The sequence below is a fragment of the Pan paniscus genome, chromosome 9, assembly GCF_029289425.2.
Source record: "Pan paniscus chromosome 9, NHGRI_mPanPan1-v2.0_pri, whole genome shotgun sequence".
In the NCBI taxonomy this organism is placed as follows: Eukaryota; Metazoa; Chordata; class Mammalia; order Primates; family Hominidae; genus Pan; species Pan paniscus.
Genome location: NC_073258.2, coordinates 19744703 through 19765098, shown reverse-complemented (window position 1 = coordinate 19765098; position 20396 = coordinate 19744703). Strand labels below are relative to the sequence as shown.

Genomic DNA, 20396 nt, shown 5'->3' with positions numbered 1-20396 from the left:
CGGGAATTCACTTCCAATGTGATTTATTGAGCTGGTTCCTGGCCTGGCTCCTGGGGGAACTGTGGGTAACAGAGGCCACTGAGCCAGCCAGGTGGCTGGGGCAAAGCACTGCGCAGTTTCGTAATCACTCTGTTTACGTTATCCCGATGAGGACTGGGGAGATGAGCACCCCGCCTGCTGTCTGCGGAGGGGGCCGTGCTGACCTAACCCGAGATCTCCTCCCTGCTTATTCCCAGCCAAGACTGGGCAGGACAGGGAGTCTTGGCCAGGACAGGGAGGGAGCAGCCCCTGCTCTCCAGCTTGAAGTCCTGAACTTGTTGGGGACGTTTCCATGAGATGACTGTGGGGATGATGAAGACGTCTCCAACTAAAAGATCCTCTTAGGAGCCTGCTCCCTGCCAGCCCTCTCATTTCCCTTCCAGTGCTGAGCGTTTCCAGTGTGGGAGGGACCCACACCCTGGGCCACCCTGGCCTCACTTGTGCCTCTGTCCACAGACTTTCGTGGGCCATGTCAGCTTCTTCAAAGAGGCCGACTTCTCGCCCTCCGTGGCCTTTGCCTCCCTCTCCCTCTTCCATATCTTGGTCACACCGCTGTTCCTGCTGTCCAGTGTGGTCCGATCTACCGTCAAAGCTCTAGTGAGGTGAGGGGAGGGTCCGGGCGAGGGCACTGGGCAGGCAGGTCCTGTGTCAGCCTCAGGGCTTGCTCGAGTGATGGCCAAACCACAGCTGTTTGGTTCCGGAACACACCCCCATTGCTGGGCCTTGCTGTAGCTGGTCCTGGTTGGTCAGAGGGACATTGCCTGTATGGTTTCCCAGCTCGCCATCCCTGAGCAAGGACTTGCTTACATACCTCCCAGGAGAGGGGACTCACTGTCACTTTCACGACAACTCAAAAAAAAAAAAAACCAGTGTTGAGCCAAATGTGGAATCCTCCTAAATTCTACCCACTGGTCCTAACTTCACCCTCCAGAGCCACCAAGAATGAGGCCATCCCTTCCCCACGTGGCTGCCCCACGGATATCAGAAGGCATCCACTGTGTCTATCTTTCCCAGGCCAAGTATCCCCTACCCTTTCCACAGCCCCTGAGCCCTCACAGCCTCAGCCAGTGAAACAGCTTCCCCCAAGCGCTGGGTCCTGCTCTGATTGGCCCACAGCTCTTGGAGGCTCCCACTTCCAGGCTCTAGAGCCTCATGGGGACTCTGCCACTGTCCCAGAGGCATTGCCCTCTTGGGAATGAAAGCCTGAAGGTAGAAGGCTGAGGCTTTGGCTGGGAAATGCCCTGTCTGGAGTGAGAAGATGTCCTTGGGCCTCTGAAGTAGCTCTGGCTCCTTGAAAGCAAGAGCCTGTCATGCCTCTATGGAGGGCTGGCTTGTCCTTACCCATGGCCAGAGAACCAGTCAGTAACAAATGTCCTCTGTGTCTTTAGCCTTGAGGAAGGTGACACCCCTGTCTCATGGGACCCTGGCAGGCACTGGGAAGCTGGAAGGAAGGAGTAGCTGTTGGAATGAAGTAGCTGATAGAGAGGGTAGCTTGCAGGGGGAGACTCTAGCATGGGTTCAAAGATGGAATGGGGCATAACTCAGCAAAATTATGCTCTAAGGAGTATCTGACCAGGCAGTAGCTGGTTAAACAGGGATTAGCTCCCATTTCCACAGTCGGCTGTGCTGACTCAGTTTCTTGACCAGGGTGTTGTGGGGTCTGAAGATCACCCCTCCTCCCACCACCCACTCTCCAGCCCTATGATTCTGTGTAGAAACCACAGATTTAAGAACGCTGCACCTGCCTGAAAACTGTTGCACTGATCCCAACATATTTTCAAACACTCTGGATCCCACTGTTTCCAGGAATGGAACACCAGAGTAGCAGAGGCCTTTTCAGTGAGGCAGCTCAGGCTCTGGCTGAAGGTGGGCGCAGGACACTACCTGAAGCTTCACCCCAAGAGATGAGGGCCAGCTCCACTCTTCCCAGTCACCGCCTGTGGGGGAGGGAGGCTGGACAGGGGATGAAGGCAGAGCCTGGTGGTCTGCCCCTCCCATCTAGGGGGTGGCGCACAGAAAGGGTGACTCCAGGCCACAGCTCACTTACACCCCAGAATAACCTTGCCTTGAGGGTGGGATGGCTTGTCTGCCCCAGGCCTGTTGGACATTTAGCAAAAGAGAAGAAAGGGGAATACAAACAATCCTGAGCTTCCCAGAAAGCTTTCACACCTCCAGGATGGGAGAGAATGAACTGGAAGAGTGAAGCTTCCAGTGCTTCCTCGTAATGACACCTCCTCCAGCAGGCTGTTATGGGGATCCGATTACATAATGCTACAAAACAGTTAACACAGTGTCTGGCATATAGTGTATGCTCACAAAATACTAGCTATTGATTCTTTACCAATCCTAGTCCTAACTAACCTTAACCCTGACCAATCCAACACCAACCATCCTTCAGTCTAATAACCCAGACTAACTAACTTCAACATTAACCCTAAAACTAACCAATCTCACCTCCAATCCAGACCCCAGCCTATTCCAGCTGACTGGTCAACCCTAGCAAACCCTGGTAACACCAGTTACCTGCCCCCATGCCCACTGGTCTGCCCCCTTCAGTGTGGGCTTTGTGGGACTATACTTCAGGCCTGAGATCCTGCTCAGAGCTCTCTATCAGGCTGCGCCCTCTCCCCTCCCCTCTGCCCCTGGCAGGGGTGAGGGGTGTCTCTGTGCTTCCCAAGCAGCGTGCAAAAGCTAAGCGAGTTCCTGTCCAGTGCAGAGATCCGTGAGGAGCAGTGTGCCCCCCATGAGCCCACACCTCAGGGCCCAGCCAGCAAGTACCAGGCGGTGGTGAGTGCCCGGCCTCCCCTTGCTACTCCCAGCATGGTCCTCTAAGGCCCAAAACTTGGGCCTGCTGTGTCGGACTTCTGCCTTTTTTCCCAGGAAGAGGGGCTCCCTTCCCTACACAGCTCCCAGCCCAGTGGGTCCTCACCTCCAAACCACCCCCAGCCCCTCAGGGTTGTGAACCGCAAGCGTCCAGCCCGGGAGGATTGTCGGGGCCTCACCGGCCCACTGCAGAGCCTAGTCCCCAGTGCAGATGGCGATGCTGACAACTGCTGTGTCCAGGTGAGTCCTGCTGCCCCATGCCTGGCCACCCAGCACCAACTCCCAGAGGGAGCTCAGCACCTGGAAAGCCAGAAAGCTGCATGCTTAGTCCTCTGCAGAGGTCACCCTGCCCGCCTGTACGGTCCATAGGAGTCCAGAAACCAGGGACCACCAAGTGGGGGGACCCCCAGCCTTAGGCAAGGGTCAGCATGAGAAGGCCAGTCTCCCACTCCCCTGCTCTGGAAGTGATCCAGGGGCTGGAATCAGTGTCTTTTGGCTTTCATGGAGGAGGGGAAGCCAGAGACTATTCACTGAGAACTGGCTGCCTTTCTGTTCTCTCCTGGGCGGTGGGACACGCCTAATGAAGATCATGGGAGGCTACTTCACGTGGACCCCAGATGGAATCCCCACACTGTCCAACATCACCATTCGTATCCCCCGAGGTATGGCCCAGTCCACCCCTCCAGCATGCCCCTCCCCATGTCCCACTGAATAACATAGAGATAAAAAGACAAAGCTGCATTTATTGAGCACCTACTCTCTGCTCATTCTTGGTGGATGCCCTGGGTATATTATAGAAGGGGAAGGCTACATTCTAGAGGCTTCCGTGTGCTGGGTGGGAGTGAAGCACTAAGGACAGGGTAAAATTGCCAGCCTTAATGTCAAACCATCCATTGCAGACAGTATAGGTAATGCACAAAAAGATCAGAAGTGGGTAGCCAAGGAACGCAAGTGGAAGTGGTGGGGTTTCTGAGAATGGACAAAGTCCCTGAGGCCATGAGGCAGGAGGATTTTCTGGCAGAGGCAGCCATGAGCAAAGTATGGAGGTGGGTTGGAGGTGGGACCCAGGATGGCGTTTCTTGGGACCACAAGGAGCCTGGGCTCATACTAGGAGCGTGGGAAAGGAGAAGCGAGTGCTTAGGAAGGGTGGCGGGGCAGGAAATCAGAGAGGGGGAAGGACCTGGGGAGCCAGAGGAGGATGTTGATTCCCAGAAGGAAAGGATTAAAGAGGGAGAGGACTTTCTGGGGATTCTAGGTAGGAAGAAAGAAAACAGGGGCCCCAGGGTTGGGTGCATCTGTCTGTCTGTCTTTCTGGGTAATGGTTGTTCAGACTCCCCCGGCCCCACTCACATCTGCCACCCTCCCTCCCTGCAGGCCAGCTGACTATGATCGTGGGGCAGGTGGGCTGCGGCAAGTCCTCGCTCCTTCTAGCCGCACTGGGGGAGATGCAGAAGGTCTCAGGGGCTGTCTTCTGGAGCAGGTAATGCATGTATCCTCAGGGCCCAGTGGAGGGGAAATCTCCTTTTAACCATCCTCCTCAGTTGAGGATGCACACACATTTATTGGAGGGCCCACTCTGTGTTCAGTGAGGACTCAGTAAATGCTGCTAATTGATATTCTCATCATCATCGCTAGTACGTATTCAACTCTTACTATGCGCAGGTTCTTTGCTAAGTCCTTTGCATGCATTATTTCATTTAATTTTTATGATAACTAGCAAGGTCCATACTGTTCTCAATTCTCATTTATAGAGGAAGGTTAAACTATTTGTCCTAATTCACACAGCTAATAAGTGGCAGAGCTGGAATTGAAACTCAGTTCTGTCAGACTCTGAATCCCATGGTTACTCAGATGCACGGCAGTAATTTCCCAGTGTGGGAAATTGCAACACCAACATTGGTTTCCAGCTTGGTCTTGAGCTGCACTGATATACACACCATAAGTGGGTGTTCTGAAGATCCAGATGTAACCAATAAATGTTGGTTTCTGGGCAAAGATCACTGTCTTAATTAAAGAGCCAGAACCCCAGGCTGAGTCAATCACGAATCTATTATTTATACCCACCTACTTCCAAGAAGCACTTGAAACTAGTTGATAAAAGATTCATGTAAAAATCAAAACCACAATGAGATACCATCTCACACCAGTTAGAATGGTGATCGTTAAAAAGTCAGGAAACAACAGATGCTGGAGAGGATGTGGAGAAATAGGAACGCTTTTACACTGTTGGTGGGAGTGTAAATTAGTTCAACTATTGTGGAAGACAGTGCGGTGATTCCTCAAGGATCTAGAACCAGAAATACCATTTGACCCAGCAATTCCATTACTGGGTATATACCCAAAGGATTATAAATCATTCTACTATAAAGACACATGCAGACGTATGTTTATTGCAGCACTATTCACAATAGCAAAGACTTGGAAACAACCCAAATGCCCATCAATGATAGACTGGATAAAGAAAATGTGGCACATATACACCATGGAATACTATGCAGACATAAAAAAGGTTGAGTTCGTGTCCTTTGCAGGGACATGGATGAAGCTGGAAACTATCATTCTCAGCAAACTCACACAGGAACAGAAAAGCAAATACCGCATGTTCTCACTCATAAGTGCGAGTTGAACAATGAGAACACATGGACACAGGGAGGGGAACATCACACACTGGGGCCTGTCTGGGGGTAGGGGGCAAGGGGAGGGATAGCATTAGGAGAAATACTTAATGTAGATGAAGGGTTGATGGGTGCAGCAAACCACCAAGGCATGTGTATACCTATGTAACAAACCTGCACGTTCTGCACGTATATCCCAGAACTTGAAGTATAATAAAAAAAAGATGCATGTAAAATAAAACCCTTTAAAAAGGTAAGAAAATAGGAACTGAGACATGAAGAGGGTAAAAAGATGTTCAGCAGCCTGGGCAGAGGACAACTACAGCCATCAACATAAAACCTGGCTCTGTGCCCTCTGGTAGCCAAGGGAAAAAGGGATCTCTGGGCTTTGGAGTACTCATTTAGGAATAAAAGTTGCAGCCAATCAGCAGAAGGGCAAGCTTTCCCTACCAATCATTTCTAGGGGAAAATTATTGAAGGTGTCAGGTTTTTCATAAGCGTGAGTACAGAACTGAGCAGGGAGAAAGACTTTGGGCCCAATGTCTGAATATCAACATGCACCCCCGTTTCCTGCATTTCCAAGATGTCCCTGAATGGTGTATCCAAAAGATGGCAAATTTCCCTCCTCAGTGGGGTCGTGGGCTAGCAGATGAGCCCCTTGGGTTTCCCATCACCTCCCATCAGGGACTGTGATGTCTTTGGGAGCAGAGGGGTCTTTGCCTCCATTCACCATTTTATTTGGGAGATTTTTCAACATAGCCTGACTGGGAAGGCCCAGGTATTCAGTTTGAGATCATATTGCCTTATTCCGACTGCCTCTCCAGCCTTTGGAGGGAGGAGCCCTTTTCTGCTGTCCAACTGCGTGTCTTCAGCAAGAAGACAAGAGTCCCCAGTGCACTGTGAGCTGAAGAAAGTAACCAATATTTATTGGGTACCTCCTATGGGCCATGCCCTTTGCTAAGTGCATTGTCAACATGATCTCATCAAGCCTCCTACTAAGTTTAGGAGGGGAGTGTTGTTACCCCATTTCACAGAAGCAGAAACTCAGGCTCAGAGAAGTTGGGTGACTTACTAGTCAGTGTGTGGAGCAGAGACTCTGCCCATGTTCTTTCCCTCAAACCTGGTCACTGCTGGGGCCCCCAGGGCCTAGTCCTAAGGGTTATTGTCCAAGCCCCATGTAGTGATCAGGCTGGATCTGGGCCCTCCTCCAAGGCAGGGCTTTTCCAGAAGGATTGCAGGGCTCAGACACTGGAGCTGCCCCTGCCTTGACCTGCTCAGCATGGATGTCAAAACCCACTCTGAACCTGGTCCCTTTGCCCTGCTTTCTTCTCCTCCCCCACCCTCATGCCCTCATGTGGCATCATGCCTGCCTCAGGAGCTCTCCTTGTCCTATGTAGATGAAGCAGGCATGATTGGCAGGGGTCAGCTCTGCCCTGCCTCGGTCCCCACCTCTTCTCCAAGCTGTGCCAACCCTCCGGGTCTGACTGCTGCCCCTCTCTCTTAGGAAACCTCTGCCCCAGCCCAGGGAGCACAAGGAGCCTCTCCAAGGCAGAGGACCCTAAGCACTTCTTTTTTTAATTATTTTTTATTTTATTTTAGGTTCTGGGATACATGTGCAGAGTGTGCAGGTTTGTTACATAGCTATACATGTGCCATGGTGCTTTGCTGCACCTATCAACCTGTCATCTAGATTTTAAGCCCCACATGCATTAGGTATTTGTCCTAATGCTCTCCCTCCTCTTGCCTCCCACCCCCCGACAGGCTCGGTGTATGATGTTCCCCTCCCTGTGCCCATGTGTTCTCATTGTTCAACTCCCACTTATAGTGAGCACATGTGGTGGTTGGTTTTCTGTTCCTGCCTAAGCACTTATTATAGGCCAGGCACTGTGCAGGCACCTCATCATCTCAGTCAGTCTGCACCGAACTCTGTGCAGTAGATATTATTATATCCTCATTTATCAGATTAGGAAACTGAGGTGAAGCAAGTTGCCCAAGGCCACCCAGCTGTTAAATGGCAGAAGTGGGATTTGCACCTAGGTGCTCAAGTGCATTGGTTTGCCACCATGTGCTCAAAGAGAAGGGGCACAAGAGCCTCATGAAGAAGGCATAGCTAGCCTGACAGTCCAAAGGCCAGCAACCGCTGTGGCCGTGACTCACACACACCTGCCTCCTCCCAGAACTGCCATGTGGGTCCTCACAGCTCTGTCCTTATCAACACTTACTCTCCTTAACAGGTAGCCTAGGCCCCAGCTCCCAGCTCTCTTCGAGGCTCGCAGAGGGGCGGTAGTGAAGGGGTCTCATTTCTCCAGGATCCTCTTTGCTCTCCCGCCCAGTCCTGGTCCAGCTTCCCTTTCTAGCATAGTGAAGTGCATTTGTTAGCTTGCAGCCAACCCTGGGAAATCATGAGAATTTGTTCCCAAGTCAACTCATTCTCCAGCGTCCACAGTGACGTATTCACTCACCCAGTTGAGCGCCTAGTGTATACTAGACCCTGTGACAGCAACAGGAGTGCAAAGGTGACTAAGACATGGCCCCTGCTTTTTTTTTTTTTTTTTTTTTTGAGACGGAGTCTCACCCTTTTGCCCAGGCTGGAGTGCAGTGGTGTGATCTCAGTTCATCGCAAGCTCTGCCTCCTAGGTTCAAGCGATTCTCCTGCTTCAGCCTCCCAAGTAGCTGGGACTACAGGTGTACACCACCATGCCGGCTAATTTTTTATATTTTTAGTAGAGACGGGGTTTCACTATGTTGGCCAGGGTAATCTCGAACTCCTGACCTCATGATCCGCCCGCCTCAGCCTCCCAAAGTGCTGGAATTACAGGCGTGAGCCACCACCCCTGGCCGGCCCCGCTTTTAAGAGAGGGGAGAGGAGACCTGGGCCTTAGAAGAGCTCAGAGGAACCACAATTGACTCTGCAGTCAAGGAGAGGAGGCTCACTGCGGATGTGGTATTTGAGCCTTGAAGGATGAGTGTGGTTTCATCAAGTAGAAAAGGCAGGGATGGGAAAGGGAGGTGGTCCAGGCAGGGGTGATGGTGTGGGCAAAGCCTTGCTGATATTAAAGAACATAGTTCTGTGCACCTGGAACACTGGATGCATGGGGTGCATTATGAAAGATGGGACTGAAGAAGTGAACTTGGCTTCTTCGATCCCATGTAGTAGGTCTGAGAAGTAAGATTTAACCCAAAGGTTGCAAAAGAACCATGCTTGTGATAAAGGATGATGGATTGGGGAAACAGAGAAAAAGACAGACAGACAGACTGTAGGAAGGGAGGTGTTAGCAAATAATCATAACACAGTGTGAGGTGTGCATTAATATTCACTCATTCCAAGTATTGATCGAGAAGAGAGGTAGGTACTGGGTTAGGAAACAGCTTGGGCAAATGCATGGGGAAATGAGAGATGTCAAGATGCATGGTAATGGCAGCCTCTTGAAGATCTTAAGTTGTTTCTGGTTCACTCATTTCGCAAATGAATTCATTTAGCAAAAGCGCTATGGATACAGTGCTTACCTCTAGGAAGTAAGTTTTAGCCCAAATGCTGCAGAAGGATCATGCTTATGACAAAGGATGATGGACTGGGGAGAGAGAAAAAGAAAAGACAGACAGACTCCAGGAAGGAAGGTCAGTCTGCAGCTCCTTATAGTGGCTAGGAGAAGGAGTCTAGGCAGATACGACTCAATTAGCTTCATCTGCTGTTTGTCTCTCAAAATCTAGATATGTGCACTGCTCTGGCTGGCCCACCTATCCTGGGCATTGAGTTAAGTGTGGGGGCTGTGTGTTGAGAGTCCCCCTCCATTACTGGCAGGAACTCCACACCTCAGACATTGAGCCCCAGGTCTGCAGGGAGAAGACGTGCTTGTAAAGTGAGCTAAAAGCAAAACAGCCTTTGACCTGGCAAGCCTTCCCAAGTCTGCACGCCTGCAGCCAGAGGAGAGGGTGATGCCAGGCTGCTGCTCAGATGCTTTTCAGCCATACCCACGCCAAGACCTGGTGACCAGGCAGCCAGAAGGAGTTCCAGGAGGCACAAGGCAGGAAGTTGGGGGATTAGGAGGTGTAGAATGGAGAATGCTCTGGGGAGATGGGTGCTTTGTTGGTGCAACTGTTCGTTTATTCCTCCAGTGACCACGTGAGCAGTATGGCTGCACACACAGGCTCTGCAGCCAAGCTGCCTGGGTTCGTATTTGGTCTCTGTGCTTTGGAAAATTTCATAAGCTTTCTCTACCAGTGTCCCTTATTACCCATGAGATTGATGTGAGGATTAACCTAGCATGTAGTAAATATCCTATAAATATTATTATTCAGTAGTGTACTTCTTTGCCAGGAACAAAATTCCCCTGTTCCTCTTTAAATGTCCTCCAGTCTGTCTCCTGGGAAAGATTCTTGTGAGCTCCCTGGGGACAGGGACCATATTTTGTTTGTCTCACTGTATCCGTAGTGCTTTTTGCTAAACGAATTCACTTGCTAAATGAATGAACCGGGAACAACTTAAGACCTTCAAGAGGCTGCCATTATAATGCATCTTGACATCTCTCTCCTTTCCACATGCCTTTGTCCGAGCTGTTTCCTAACCCAGTATTTCACTACCCCTCTTCTCCATCAGTATTTGGAATGAGCAAATACCGTTTAGTGCATACCTCACATGGTATTATAATTGCTAATGCGTCTGTCTCCTCCATGACTCTGAGCTCCTTGAGGGATTATTCCATGTTGTACCCCAGGTGCCCCATGCAGATGTGTATTTTGTGCACTGTTCTGTGTAGGCTACAAAGGAAAAGGCCTAGCAACTGCCCTTGGGGAGCTCACCCACCCAGGGTGGACAGAAGTGTGCAGACAGAGCTGCAGGGTTGGCGCAAAGGGTCCATCTGCTGAAGTCCTGCAGATGCAGCCCCGAGCTGGTCCCTCACGTCAGCAGCCTGGCTCCTGGTCTCAGAGAGAACTGTGTGGTTCCCAAGCATTCACTTTAGGAAGAATCACCTGCCCCTCCCTGGCTCTCTGCTTCAAGGAACTGTGTCAACCTTGGGATTTGCAAACTCTCTCTTTAATCCTTAAGAGGAAAATGTTTTGGTAAAAAGTCAAGATTAGCAGATACACTCGGGTGAAATTCTTTCCCTGGAAATAAAGAATAGAGCCATTAATATCCACAGTAGAGTGACTTTAAATGCCCCCAGGGGGTCAGCAGGAACCAGGGCCCTGAGGAAAGGATCAGTGTGGGGAAGAGGCTCCCACTTCCCTGTGAGGAGCTGCACATGCAGTCTCACTGGAGCTCCCTGCTGCAATGCTGTTGCCTGTGGTGGCTGGTGTGGATGCTGCCTGCCAAGAGCCCTGATTCCCCAGGAAGAGAGAAAAAGGCTTCTCTCAGGACGGCCCTGGTCGCATCTGCCTGTACAATTCCTGGAGCCTTTGGGGAGCTGAAGTCAGGGGCTCAAGTGCCCCTGGGTTTCCTGGAGGAGGCAGGTGTGGTGAGACAGCTGACAGACAGGAGAAGGGATGCTCTGAGGAAGTGACCGTCCAGGCATGGGAACCAGATGGCCCCTGGCTGTAGTCCTGATGCTGCCACTTGCTAGCTCTGTGACCTCGAGCAGGTTACTTCACCTCTCTGAGACAGACTCACTGTCTGGACAATGAGTAAAACCCTACCTTTCCTGTCTCAGAGATTTGGCAATGGGACCCAATGACATCAATTGGAAAGGACGCTGTGGGTGAAAGGTAACCTTTCAGGACAGCGACAAGCCTGTCTGGGCAGGATGAATGGGCTGTGGAGCCCTGTATATCCTAGCTCACTCTTTGAACCTCAGTTTCCACTTCTTCCCTTTTTATTTATTGCCGGGGTCTTAAATGATTGTTGGGGGTATTCGATTCTCCCTCTGCCTGTACTTTTGGGGCCAAGCACTGAGCTGAAAAGACAATTCCTCCTAGTTCTCCAAGCCCTGCCCTCTAACCAGCTGTGAGCTGTAATACATGGTCACTTTTCAGCACTGAGCTGAAAAGACAATTCCTCCTAGTTCTCCAAGCCTACAACCTGCCCCCTAACCAGCTGTGAGCTGTAATACATTCTCCAGTGTCACTGTGAGGTTTGTGCCTTCACCCCCATTTTATAGATCAGGAAACAGAGGCTCCTCCAAGTAAAGGAGCTTGCCTCAGATTTCACAGCCAGTGAGTGGAAAAGCCTCTGGGATTCAAATGTCAGAGCCCATATTTTTCCTACTTCTCGCACCTGTTATCATATGCTGCCTCTTCCTTTAACCTGCATTTCCCTCCCTTCACCTCCACCGTCTCAATCCTTCCCACTCTTTAAGGTTCAGTTCAGCTATGACTTCTTCTATGAGGCTCTACTCATTTTCTCAGATTTCTTCCTCCTCCAAATTTCTTTTAAAAATTATGTTTTTTCTCTGATTCTAAAAGAATGCACATTACATTAGAAAAGATACACAAGCATACAGAAGATAAAAACCACGTAATATCCCATCACCCAGAAGCTTCCAGTTTTTCTTTATGCATTTGCATAGGCATTTGTGTATACTTTTCCCCAAAAGTTCTCTGATACTTTGTCCTACTTTTCTTTTGACCCTTATAACTTCCTGACTTCGGTACCTTTCTGATTTGCCCTACCAGAGTGTGAGCCCCTGGAAGGCAGCCTCTGCACCCTGATTCAGGTTGCCACACATATGCCAGCTCCTAGTGGGCTGGAGGGAAGGACATGCGGTTGGGGAACTGGAAGACTCATGCTTTCAGCTGTGTGCTTCCTCCCTAGAGTGCAGGCAGAGGAGGAATCGAATGCCCTCAGCACTCTTGTAAAGACCACAGCAATGAGTGAGAGATGGTGCCTGCCAGACATACCATTCTTTACTTTTCAGCTTAAAACAGATACAAAGTTTGGGGAGGCTCATTGGAGGAGGCTTGGTGCTACACTGGAAAGAGAAGAACTTGGATTCACACCCCAGCTTCCCCTCTTCCCAGCTCTGTCACATTTGCAAACTCTGAGTCTCAGTATCCTCATGTGTAAAATGGGGATAGGGTTTACAGGGTTGTAAGGATGAGATGATGAGTTGTTTGCAAACAACTTCTCACAGTGCACAGGGAAGGCCAGCAATGAGAGCCAGCCCCTCCCTTTCTTCTTTCCAAATGATTAATGTATCTGTTACCAACCTCCATTCATTATATAGCTCTGTCATGTGCTAAGCACCATGGGGGCTGAAAAAGATGTTCTTCCTGCCTTAAAATTCCACTGGGGATGAACGAATTACACAGGAGCTGATCAGAGAGGAAGGTAGTCCATTATGAGGGCTAATTGAGCAGTGCAGACCATGTTGCAAACTGAGTTAGGGCCCGGAGAGCTTACTGTGTGCTGGGGTCCTCAGGGATGCCACAGATGCATCAATAAGCACCTCTGCTACTCTGGAAGTAGTCACATCAGGAAGACTCCAGAGATAAGCTTATCTGGGCTGTGGCCGCAGAGCTGGAATTTGTAAGCTTTAGGTTTTTATGTCTCATGTTACCAGCTTGTCTATAAATTGTAAATTACAGCCATCTGATGGTTAGGGAATATGAAGTTTGGTTGGGTTAAGAGAATGAAATGAGACCAGGAAGATTAGAGAACAGGAAAAGAGGGGACTGGGGACTACGTACCCATCAGAATCTTCATTCAGTCCTGACGCTCAGCAGGAGGGGGATTTCATCAGGCTCATTTCCATCCTTGATTTCGTCCATCCTAGTTCTCCTGACAAGGGGCATTTATCAGAGTTATGGCATGGGAAATCACAGGGGAGTAATGTACCATGACATTTAAGAGTATGAACTTTGGAGTCAGAGCTATTTTCTCCACTAGTTACTAGCTGTGTGACTTTGGGCAAGTTACTTAGCCTTTCTCTGAGCCTCACTTTCTTTATCTGTAAAATGAGGGCGATCAAAATAAACCTCCTTTATATGGTTATTTTGAGCTTTATAAAGAGACAATACTGGCAGAGCACGGTGGCTCACTGCCAGTAATCCCAGCACTTTAGGAGGCCAAAGCTGGAGGATCGCTTGAGCCCAGGAGTTGGAGACCAGCCTGGGCAACATAGGGAATGAGACTCCTGTCTCTTCAAAAAATATACAAAAATTAGTCTGGCATGGTGGTACGTGCCTGTAATCCCATCTACTCAGGAGGCTAAGGCAGGAGGATCGCTTGAGCCCAGAAGGTGGAGGTTGCAGTGAGCCGAGATCACGCCATTGTACTCCAGCCTGGGCAACAGGAGTGAAACCCTGTCTGAGAGAGAGAGAGAGAGAGAGAGAGAGAGAGAGAGAAAATACTACTATGGTGCTTATAAAAGTTCAATGAATTTTAGCTGTTTTTAGTATTATTAAAGTAAGATCTGTATGAAAATAAAGCAGATTTTTTCCCCCAAATGTTCATGTCAGAAGTATATATTTCATTGGCAAGGGGCTGCTTCTGGAAGGTTGAGAGGTATCCTGGGGGAGGGGATAGAGCACTGGCAAAATTGGCATCACAATTCAAGTCACCTCACTCAGTGTTTTTTAAGTTATCAAAATCCACAGTATGAAAAGCATTTGACATTACAGTCCACTATATTTATGCATTTATAAACAAGAGAAAAAATCGCGAAAAATACAGTACCACGTGCAGTACACACTGATTTCATCTATTCTTTTTTTTTCTTTTTCCTCAAATGCACTTGCCGCCTACTTATTCCAGACCCAGTGATTGGGTCCCTATCCACAGTTTGGAAAACACTATAAGAAATGATTGTGTCCTCTCACTTTCCCTCTCTGCGATTTAGTTTTCCAACTATAAAATGCTCCTGATGCCCAGCCAGCCTCACTGCTGCTCTGAGTCAATGCCAGGAACGCTGATTTAGCACATGCTATTTGGAGGGTACCCATCCAGGTGCTGTGGGAGGGACAGAGATTGAGAAGAGTGCTTTCTGACCCCACAGAGGCCATTTGGAAACCCCGGGAATGGGTGGGAGGGTTGGGGGTGGGGATTGCTTCTCCCCTAAGACTCAGCGTGATGGAAAGGCAATGGGGTGGGAACTAACTGGTGTTGGTCTGTCCCATTTGTGTCCCAGCAGCCTTCCTGACAGCGAGATAGGAGAGGACCCCAGGTACAGCCTTGGGACTGGGTCAGTAGTGGGTCTCAACAAAGGGAAGGGGCAGGGTGGGGGTGGGGGACTTGTGGGTGGGTAATGCCGAGTATGGATTCAGGGGTGTGCAGCCTACATATTTTCAGAGACATGGGGCTAAGGCCTGCATTCTCAGTGAGGGCAAAATTTGGTTCTTGGGGACAGAAAACACTTAGACATTGCAATGCTTTATGGCTGCCCAAAGTACCAAACAGATGCCAGTATATCTGTGGTGCTGAAATTTCATGGTGAATGGAGTCAGAAAATAGATTAGCGATTGCCAGGGTCTGGTGGGAGAGAGAGGGAAGGGACTGCCAATGTGTATGGGATTTGTTTTGGGGAAGATAAAAATGTTTTGGAATTAGATAGTGGTGATAGTTGCACAACCTGGTGAACGTACTTTTAGTTTCAGAGGTTTTCTAAACCTCTGATTTTTTTTTAAGTGACAGGAAAGACAGAAAAAAGTATATCTAAAAAGGCTCTAGGGGTGATCATGGAAAAGAAAGTTAAGAAATATGACTGTAAGGAAAGGAGATGGGTGTCCCTCAGGCCAGGCAGAAAATTCAGTCTTGTTGCTTTATGTTCATGTGCAAATCTAAAAAATCCAAGTGATATAGATTAATGAGGCTCTGAGTCCCTCAAAACCTTCCCTCCCCTTACCTCTCCAAAAAATACTTGAGATACCCTAGAGGTGGTATGAAGTCAGGATGGGAAGGTTGGCTCAGCTTTGCAAATAAGTTTAAGCCTCTGGCCTTTGCTCTCCAACACCAAAGAGGCTTCACTTTGGTATATTTTCTCTGCCCTTTCTCCCTCCCTGTCCCCAACTGTCAGTATGTGATGACAGGCTCAGCCTCTGTAATGGTAGTGATCATATTTCTTGAGCCAAAAATCAGACCTCATGGCATGTGACAAGTTTGCATATGTGGATGAGAACAGAGTGGCAGAATATTTGACACGGGAGCAGCTTGGGCAGTCCAGGGCACATGGCACTGCACCTGACATCCCTGGCAGATCCCCCGCATTCCGTGGTTGTCTTCTGATGGGGCCATATGGGGCTGCAGATCATGCCTGGAGCCCTCGCAGCTCCAGGGCTGCGGGTTCCCAGCCCCAGAGTGCAGGTGCTGGTGTCAGCCTGCCTGGCCTGGCCTGGCTCTGTCCAGAGCACTCCTTGCCCCAGCTGTTTGTGCAGCTGTATCAGCCTCAGACCTCAGCCTATTCATTCCAACCTGAATGCAGAGGCTGGGTCTGGAGGAGCCACATTGTGGGCTTCATACTCCTGATCTGACAAGTTTTCCCCCCAGAGCCTGCACCAATGGCACCTCTCCCCATTCTCCCTCTTAACTGGGTCCTCCAGGGCCCTCCTCACACACCCACGTGGTCAGGCAGCAGAGGCTTCCCCAAGATGGGCACACCCCACTCTCCACACCTCTCTATGCAGCATTTGTGGCTATAGACTGGGTCCAGGGGATTGTAAAGGCATGCTCATGTTGGGTTGGAGGGAGCTCAGAATCTTCCTGGAGGACATGGTTCACTCCCATGAGAGCTCAGTATGCCTTTCCTCCCCTGCTGCAGCCCAGAGCGGGAGACAGCGACCGACTTGGATATCAGGTACCGCGTCCTGGGAACATTGCCCCCCAGGGTCAACTCCCTTCAGGGTGCTCTCAGGCCCAAGGGAGCCATATCACCCTGCTGGGCAGCCCCCAAGCCCCAGCCCCAGTGTTGGGGGAGGCCAGGGAGGGCCCCTGTGCTCCACCAGGTGGCTTGGGAGCTGCTGCTGTTTCTGTGCATCCATTTACTCTCTTCACATAAGATCATTTTTATCTGGGATCTCTTTTTCTTTTTTCTTCAAAAACCACATCACTCAAAATGTGGCTTCCTTGGCTCTGCTTTAAAAAAAAAAAAAAAAAAAAAAAAAGTTCTTCCATTTGGAGAATTACCTGCTGACTTCAAAGTCCAGTGGCTTGAGGGCTACCCAAAGAGGGAGGAAGCCAGAAGTTGAGTGTTCCCTTGGTTTGATCACACTTTTGGGCTCCTCCCTGACTAAGGAACAACAGACTGCAGGGCTGGGGCAGGCTGGGTGTAGGGCAGGGAGGGGATGAGGTCCTGCTGCCCCAGTCAGTTGAGACCCAGACCTCTCAAACCTGCCTGGGGGAAGGCAAGGCCACCAGAGGCCACACTAAGCAGATTTCTACCAACTGCACCTCCCCATCCCCTTGCCTCCGTCTGAGCCATCAGCTTGACAACTGCCTCTGAGGACAAGCCCCTGAGAATGCCTCCCGCACCCCCTACTCCCGCCCTGCTTTTTCCAGGAAGAGAGGCCCTGTGGCCTATGCTTCGCAGAAACCATGGCTGCTAAATGCCACTGTGGAGGAGAACATCATCTTTGAGAGTCCCTTCAACAAACAACGGTAAAAGCCTGTCGGAGGGAGGCAGGATGGGGGCAGGAGGAACTGTCTCTGGCCAGCCTGCCCCAGTTCCGGGCCCCTCCATCGATCACCCACACCCAGCCATCTCACTCCCTAGGTGCTTATCTGCACTCCAGACTCTCCATATGGTGCACCTGGAGAGGGGCCAGGTGTGCCTGAGCATTGGGGCAATCCAGCTCCCGTAGGGGAGAGGGCAGGAGTGGAGGGAAGGGAGAGAGCCCCGCTGCCTTTTCTCTAGCTGGTGGGAGGGCTAGCTAGCTCTCTCTGTGAGTCTCCATTCGCCTGGCTCCTGCACTATTTTCCCTCCAATGATAATAGTTAGGGCTAGCATCGACTGTGCTCTTACTACATACCAGGCACAGTGCCGAGCTCTTTGTACACGGAATTTCCTCTCATGCTTACAACAACCTCAGTAGGTAGATATTATTGTTATTCCCACTCCACAGATGAAGAACCAAGTTTCAGAAAGGTCCCAAGGCCACCAAGCCAGTAAGTGACCAAGATGGGTCTCAAATCCAAAGCTGCCTAACACCTAAGTACATGTTTGTCACCAACATACTCTGATGCCTCCATGAACTCTGGCTGGCACCTGCCCAGGCTAAGGGCTGGCTGGGGAAGTATGAGAGGAACAGGCTGGGCAAATATTTGACCAGCCATCATCATTACTGCCTAAACCAACCAGCAGTGGTTTTCCCTGCAGTGCCCCAAGCACGGGTTCCGGCTGCAGCTTTTCCCACTGCACAGAGATCATGAGCGCCCTTTCATCACTTACTCTGCATATTTGTTCCCAACCAATTCCATCCTTCTAGTATTTAACTTGCCCAAACGCTGTGTGAAGTGCTGACCTCAGCTCTTTTCAAGCTCACACGGTGTTTGCTTGCACCCAAGCGGGAGGCCTATTAAAGCCATTGCTCACCCTGGGCACAGCTACCCGGAGACTAATGACCCTCTGCAAGTGCTCGGGCCAACTCTGACCAGGCTGACCAGCTGCATCCCCTGCCTCTACCCATGCCAGGTACAAGATGGTCATTGAAGCCTGCTCTCTGCAGCCAGACATCGACATCCTGCCCCATGGAGACCAGACCCAGATTGGGGAACGGGTTAGTAGCAGCCTCTGCGGGGTTTTTTCAAAGCCAGGACCCCCAACCTACCATGCCCTGAGACACTACTCAGGACAATGGGTAACTAGGAAATAGGAGACATTGAAGGCTGAAGAGTTGCCTGCAGTAAGGTCAAACATGTTGTTCTTGATGATGTCCTTTGACAGGTTTTCAGTCCTGCTTGGAGGGCAAGGTCAGCTTAGTGCCCTCCCAGGCTGGGGATCTTCTTCATTTGTGCCCCAGGTATGCACTGAGAGCCCACACAGCACTGTGCTCAGCCTGGGGTTGTATTGTTCCTGTTCATCCTCCAGATGGGGTCCCCTCCACAAGCTTAGACGAATAAGATTCTCCTGTGACTGTCCTCCTTTTGTGTGATTTTAATCCCTGCTGCCTCTGTCTTTGTTTGTACTGGTCAGATGGTCCCTAGCACCTACACAATGAATCTTTAAAGACTTGGGGCTCATGCTGCCCTCTTCTGAATGAATTCAGTAAACACGTGCAAGTTCCTTCTCTATGCAAGGTGAGAAGCAGGCAAAGAAGTGGATAGAGCCAGGCCTCCATCCCAAAGAGCTCATAGTCCAGTAGGGTACAGGACAGTGTCTCCTGAATGGCTGAGGGCATGATCTGTTCCTCCTCTTTGGTGACAGGGCATCAACCTGTCTGGTGGTCAACGCCAGCGAATCAGTGTGGCCCGAGCCCTCTACCAGCACGCCAACGTCGTCTTCTTGGTGAGTGCAAGTTCCCTTGGGGTCCTGGTCTCTGGCTGCCTCCCAGGCCTAACTGCCCACCTCCACCTCCCCGCAACCCCACCATCATCCAACAATCTCCCTCTCCAGGAGTAAATCCCTCCTGCCAGAGATATTGCCTTATCATCCTAGTGATAGGGAAACTGAGGCAGGCAAGGATAGCACAAATGACCCATTGCAGACTTCAGATTGAGCTCTGCAGTAGCCAATGAGGAGAGGCAAGCTATAGTTATAGGCTGCCTGTCTGTGGCACAGCCCAACCCCTCAACACTTATGCAGCCCGACTATAAGAATGGCTGATAACAGAATGTGTGCTGCCACTTCCCATCTTATGCCCAGTGCAGACATTGCTAATTGTTCACAGCATTATTTCCCATGGAACTTAACTCATCCTCAGAATCCTTCTCAACACAGCACTCCAGGTAACCACTAGCCATCAAACATGAGATAAAACTAGGCCAGGCGCGGTGGCTCACGCCTGTTATTCCAGCACTTTGGGAGGCCGAGGCGGGCGGATCACGAGGTCGGGAGATCGAGACCATCCTGGCTAACACGGTGAAACCCCAGCTCTACTAAAAATACAAAAAATTAGCCGGGTGTGGTGACAGGCGCCTGTAGTCCCAGCTACTCGGGAGGCTGAGGCAGGAGAATGGCGTGAACCCGGGAGGCGGAGGTTGCAGCGAGCTGAGATCACACCACTGCACTCCAGCCTGGGGACAAACCGAGACTTTGTCTCAAAAAAAAAAAAAAAAAGAACTTATTCGCAATCCTTACACTACTTCATGTCAAGTTCTGTTGTGTCAGGTGCCTTGACTGACACTGAAGAATTCTAAGACCCAGTCCTTGGCCTCAAAGATTTAGAATCTGATTAGGGAGACAGAGCTCACCCAGTTCAAGAGGCCCAGCCCAGTTCAAATCCAAACTGTGCGGCATAAACTATGAGGGGGCCTTGTCCAGGGAGACAACTGTGAGGGCTGGAGTAATCAGGGAGGGCTTCCTGGAGGAGAGCCTCAAAGGGAGAGTCAATTAAACAGAAGGAAAGAGGGAGGCCATTTGCACAGTGAGTTGGAAGAAGGAAGCTCAAGTCTCTTGATTCCAGCTTTATTCCCTCCCCTCTCCCTACACCACACGCACAAGCACTCCTTTACTAAAGACACTTCACAGTGGGAAGATTCATAGTCTCCGTTACCGTCTGACACACACACAGCGTTTTACAAAGCATTGGTGCATTCGCGATCTCTCATGAGATTTAAACAACCCTGCTAGAGAAAAGTGAAGTGGACATTTTATTTCAGTAAACATTTATGAAGCGTCTACCCTGTGCCAGGCACTAAACGTTTATGAAGCGTCTACTCTGTGCCAGGCACAGGCACAAGAAGTCTCAGTTCTTGGGAGTGCCATAATCAGGAATGGACAAACAATGATCAGATCTGGCTTTGCGCCAGTGTCACGGGAATAGGGAGAAGGAAGGGTAGGCGTGGGGGTCAGGACAGGATGCAGGAGGAACTGGTGCTTAGGTGAGCGAAGGATG

The 20396-nt window shown here is 50.3% G+C and overlaps 1 protein-coding gene across 9 annotated transcripts in view; it reads left to right on the top strand.

Annotated features, from left to right (window-relative positions):
* ABCC8 (ATP binding cassette subfamily C member 8) overlaps positions 1 to 20396 on the top strand; it is an 83966-nt gene that overhangs the window by 45368 nt on the left and 18202 nt on the right. For 4 of the 9 annotated variants that reach the window (XR_004665018.3, XM_034932231.3, XM_034932230.3 and 1 more), the window contains exons 12-21: positions 496 to 641; positions 2721 to 2826; positions 2920 to 3102; positions 3449 to 3524; positions 4237 to 4342; positions 14540 to 14575; positions 16166 to 16201; positions 16903 to 17001; positions 18035 to 18119; positions 18767 to 18847. Coding sequence is in view for 8 of the 9 variants with exons in the window: in XM_034932231.3 (XP_034788122.1) it covers positions 496 to 641; positions 2721 to 2826; positions 2920 to 3102; positions 3449 to 3524; positions 4237 to 4342; positions 14540 to 14575; positions 16166 to 16201; positions 16903 to 17001; positions 18035 to 18119; positions 18767 to 18847 (954 nt within the window). In the remaining variant the exon portion in view is untranslated. The remainder of the gene's footprint in view (positions 1 to 495; positions 642 to 2720; positions 2827 to 2919; positions 3103 to 3448; positions 3525 to 4236; positions 4343 to 14539; positions 14576 to 16165; positions 16202 to 16902; positions 17002 to 18034; positions 18120 to 18766; positions 18848 to 20396) is intronic. The other 5 variants (XM_008971484.4, XM_024930811.4, XM_024930812.4 and 2 more) reach the window with 3 other exon arrangements.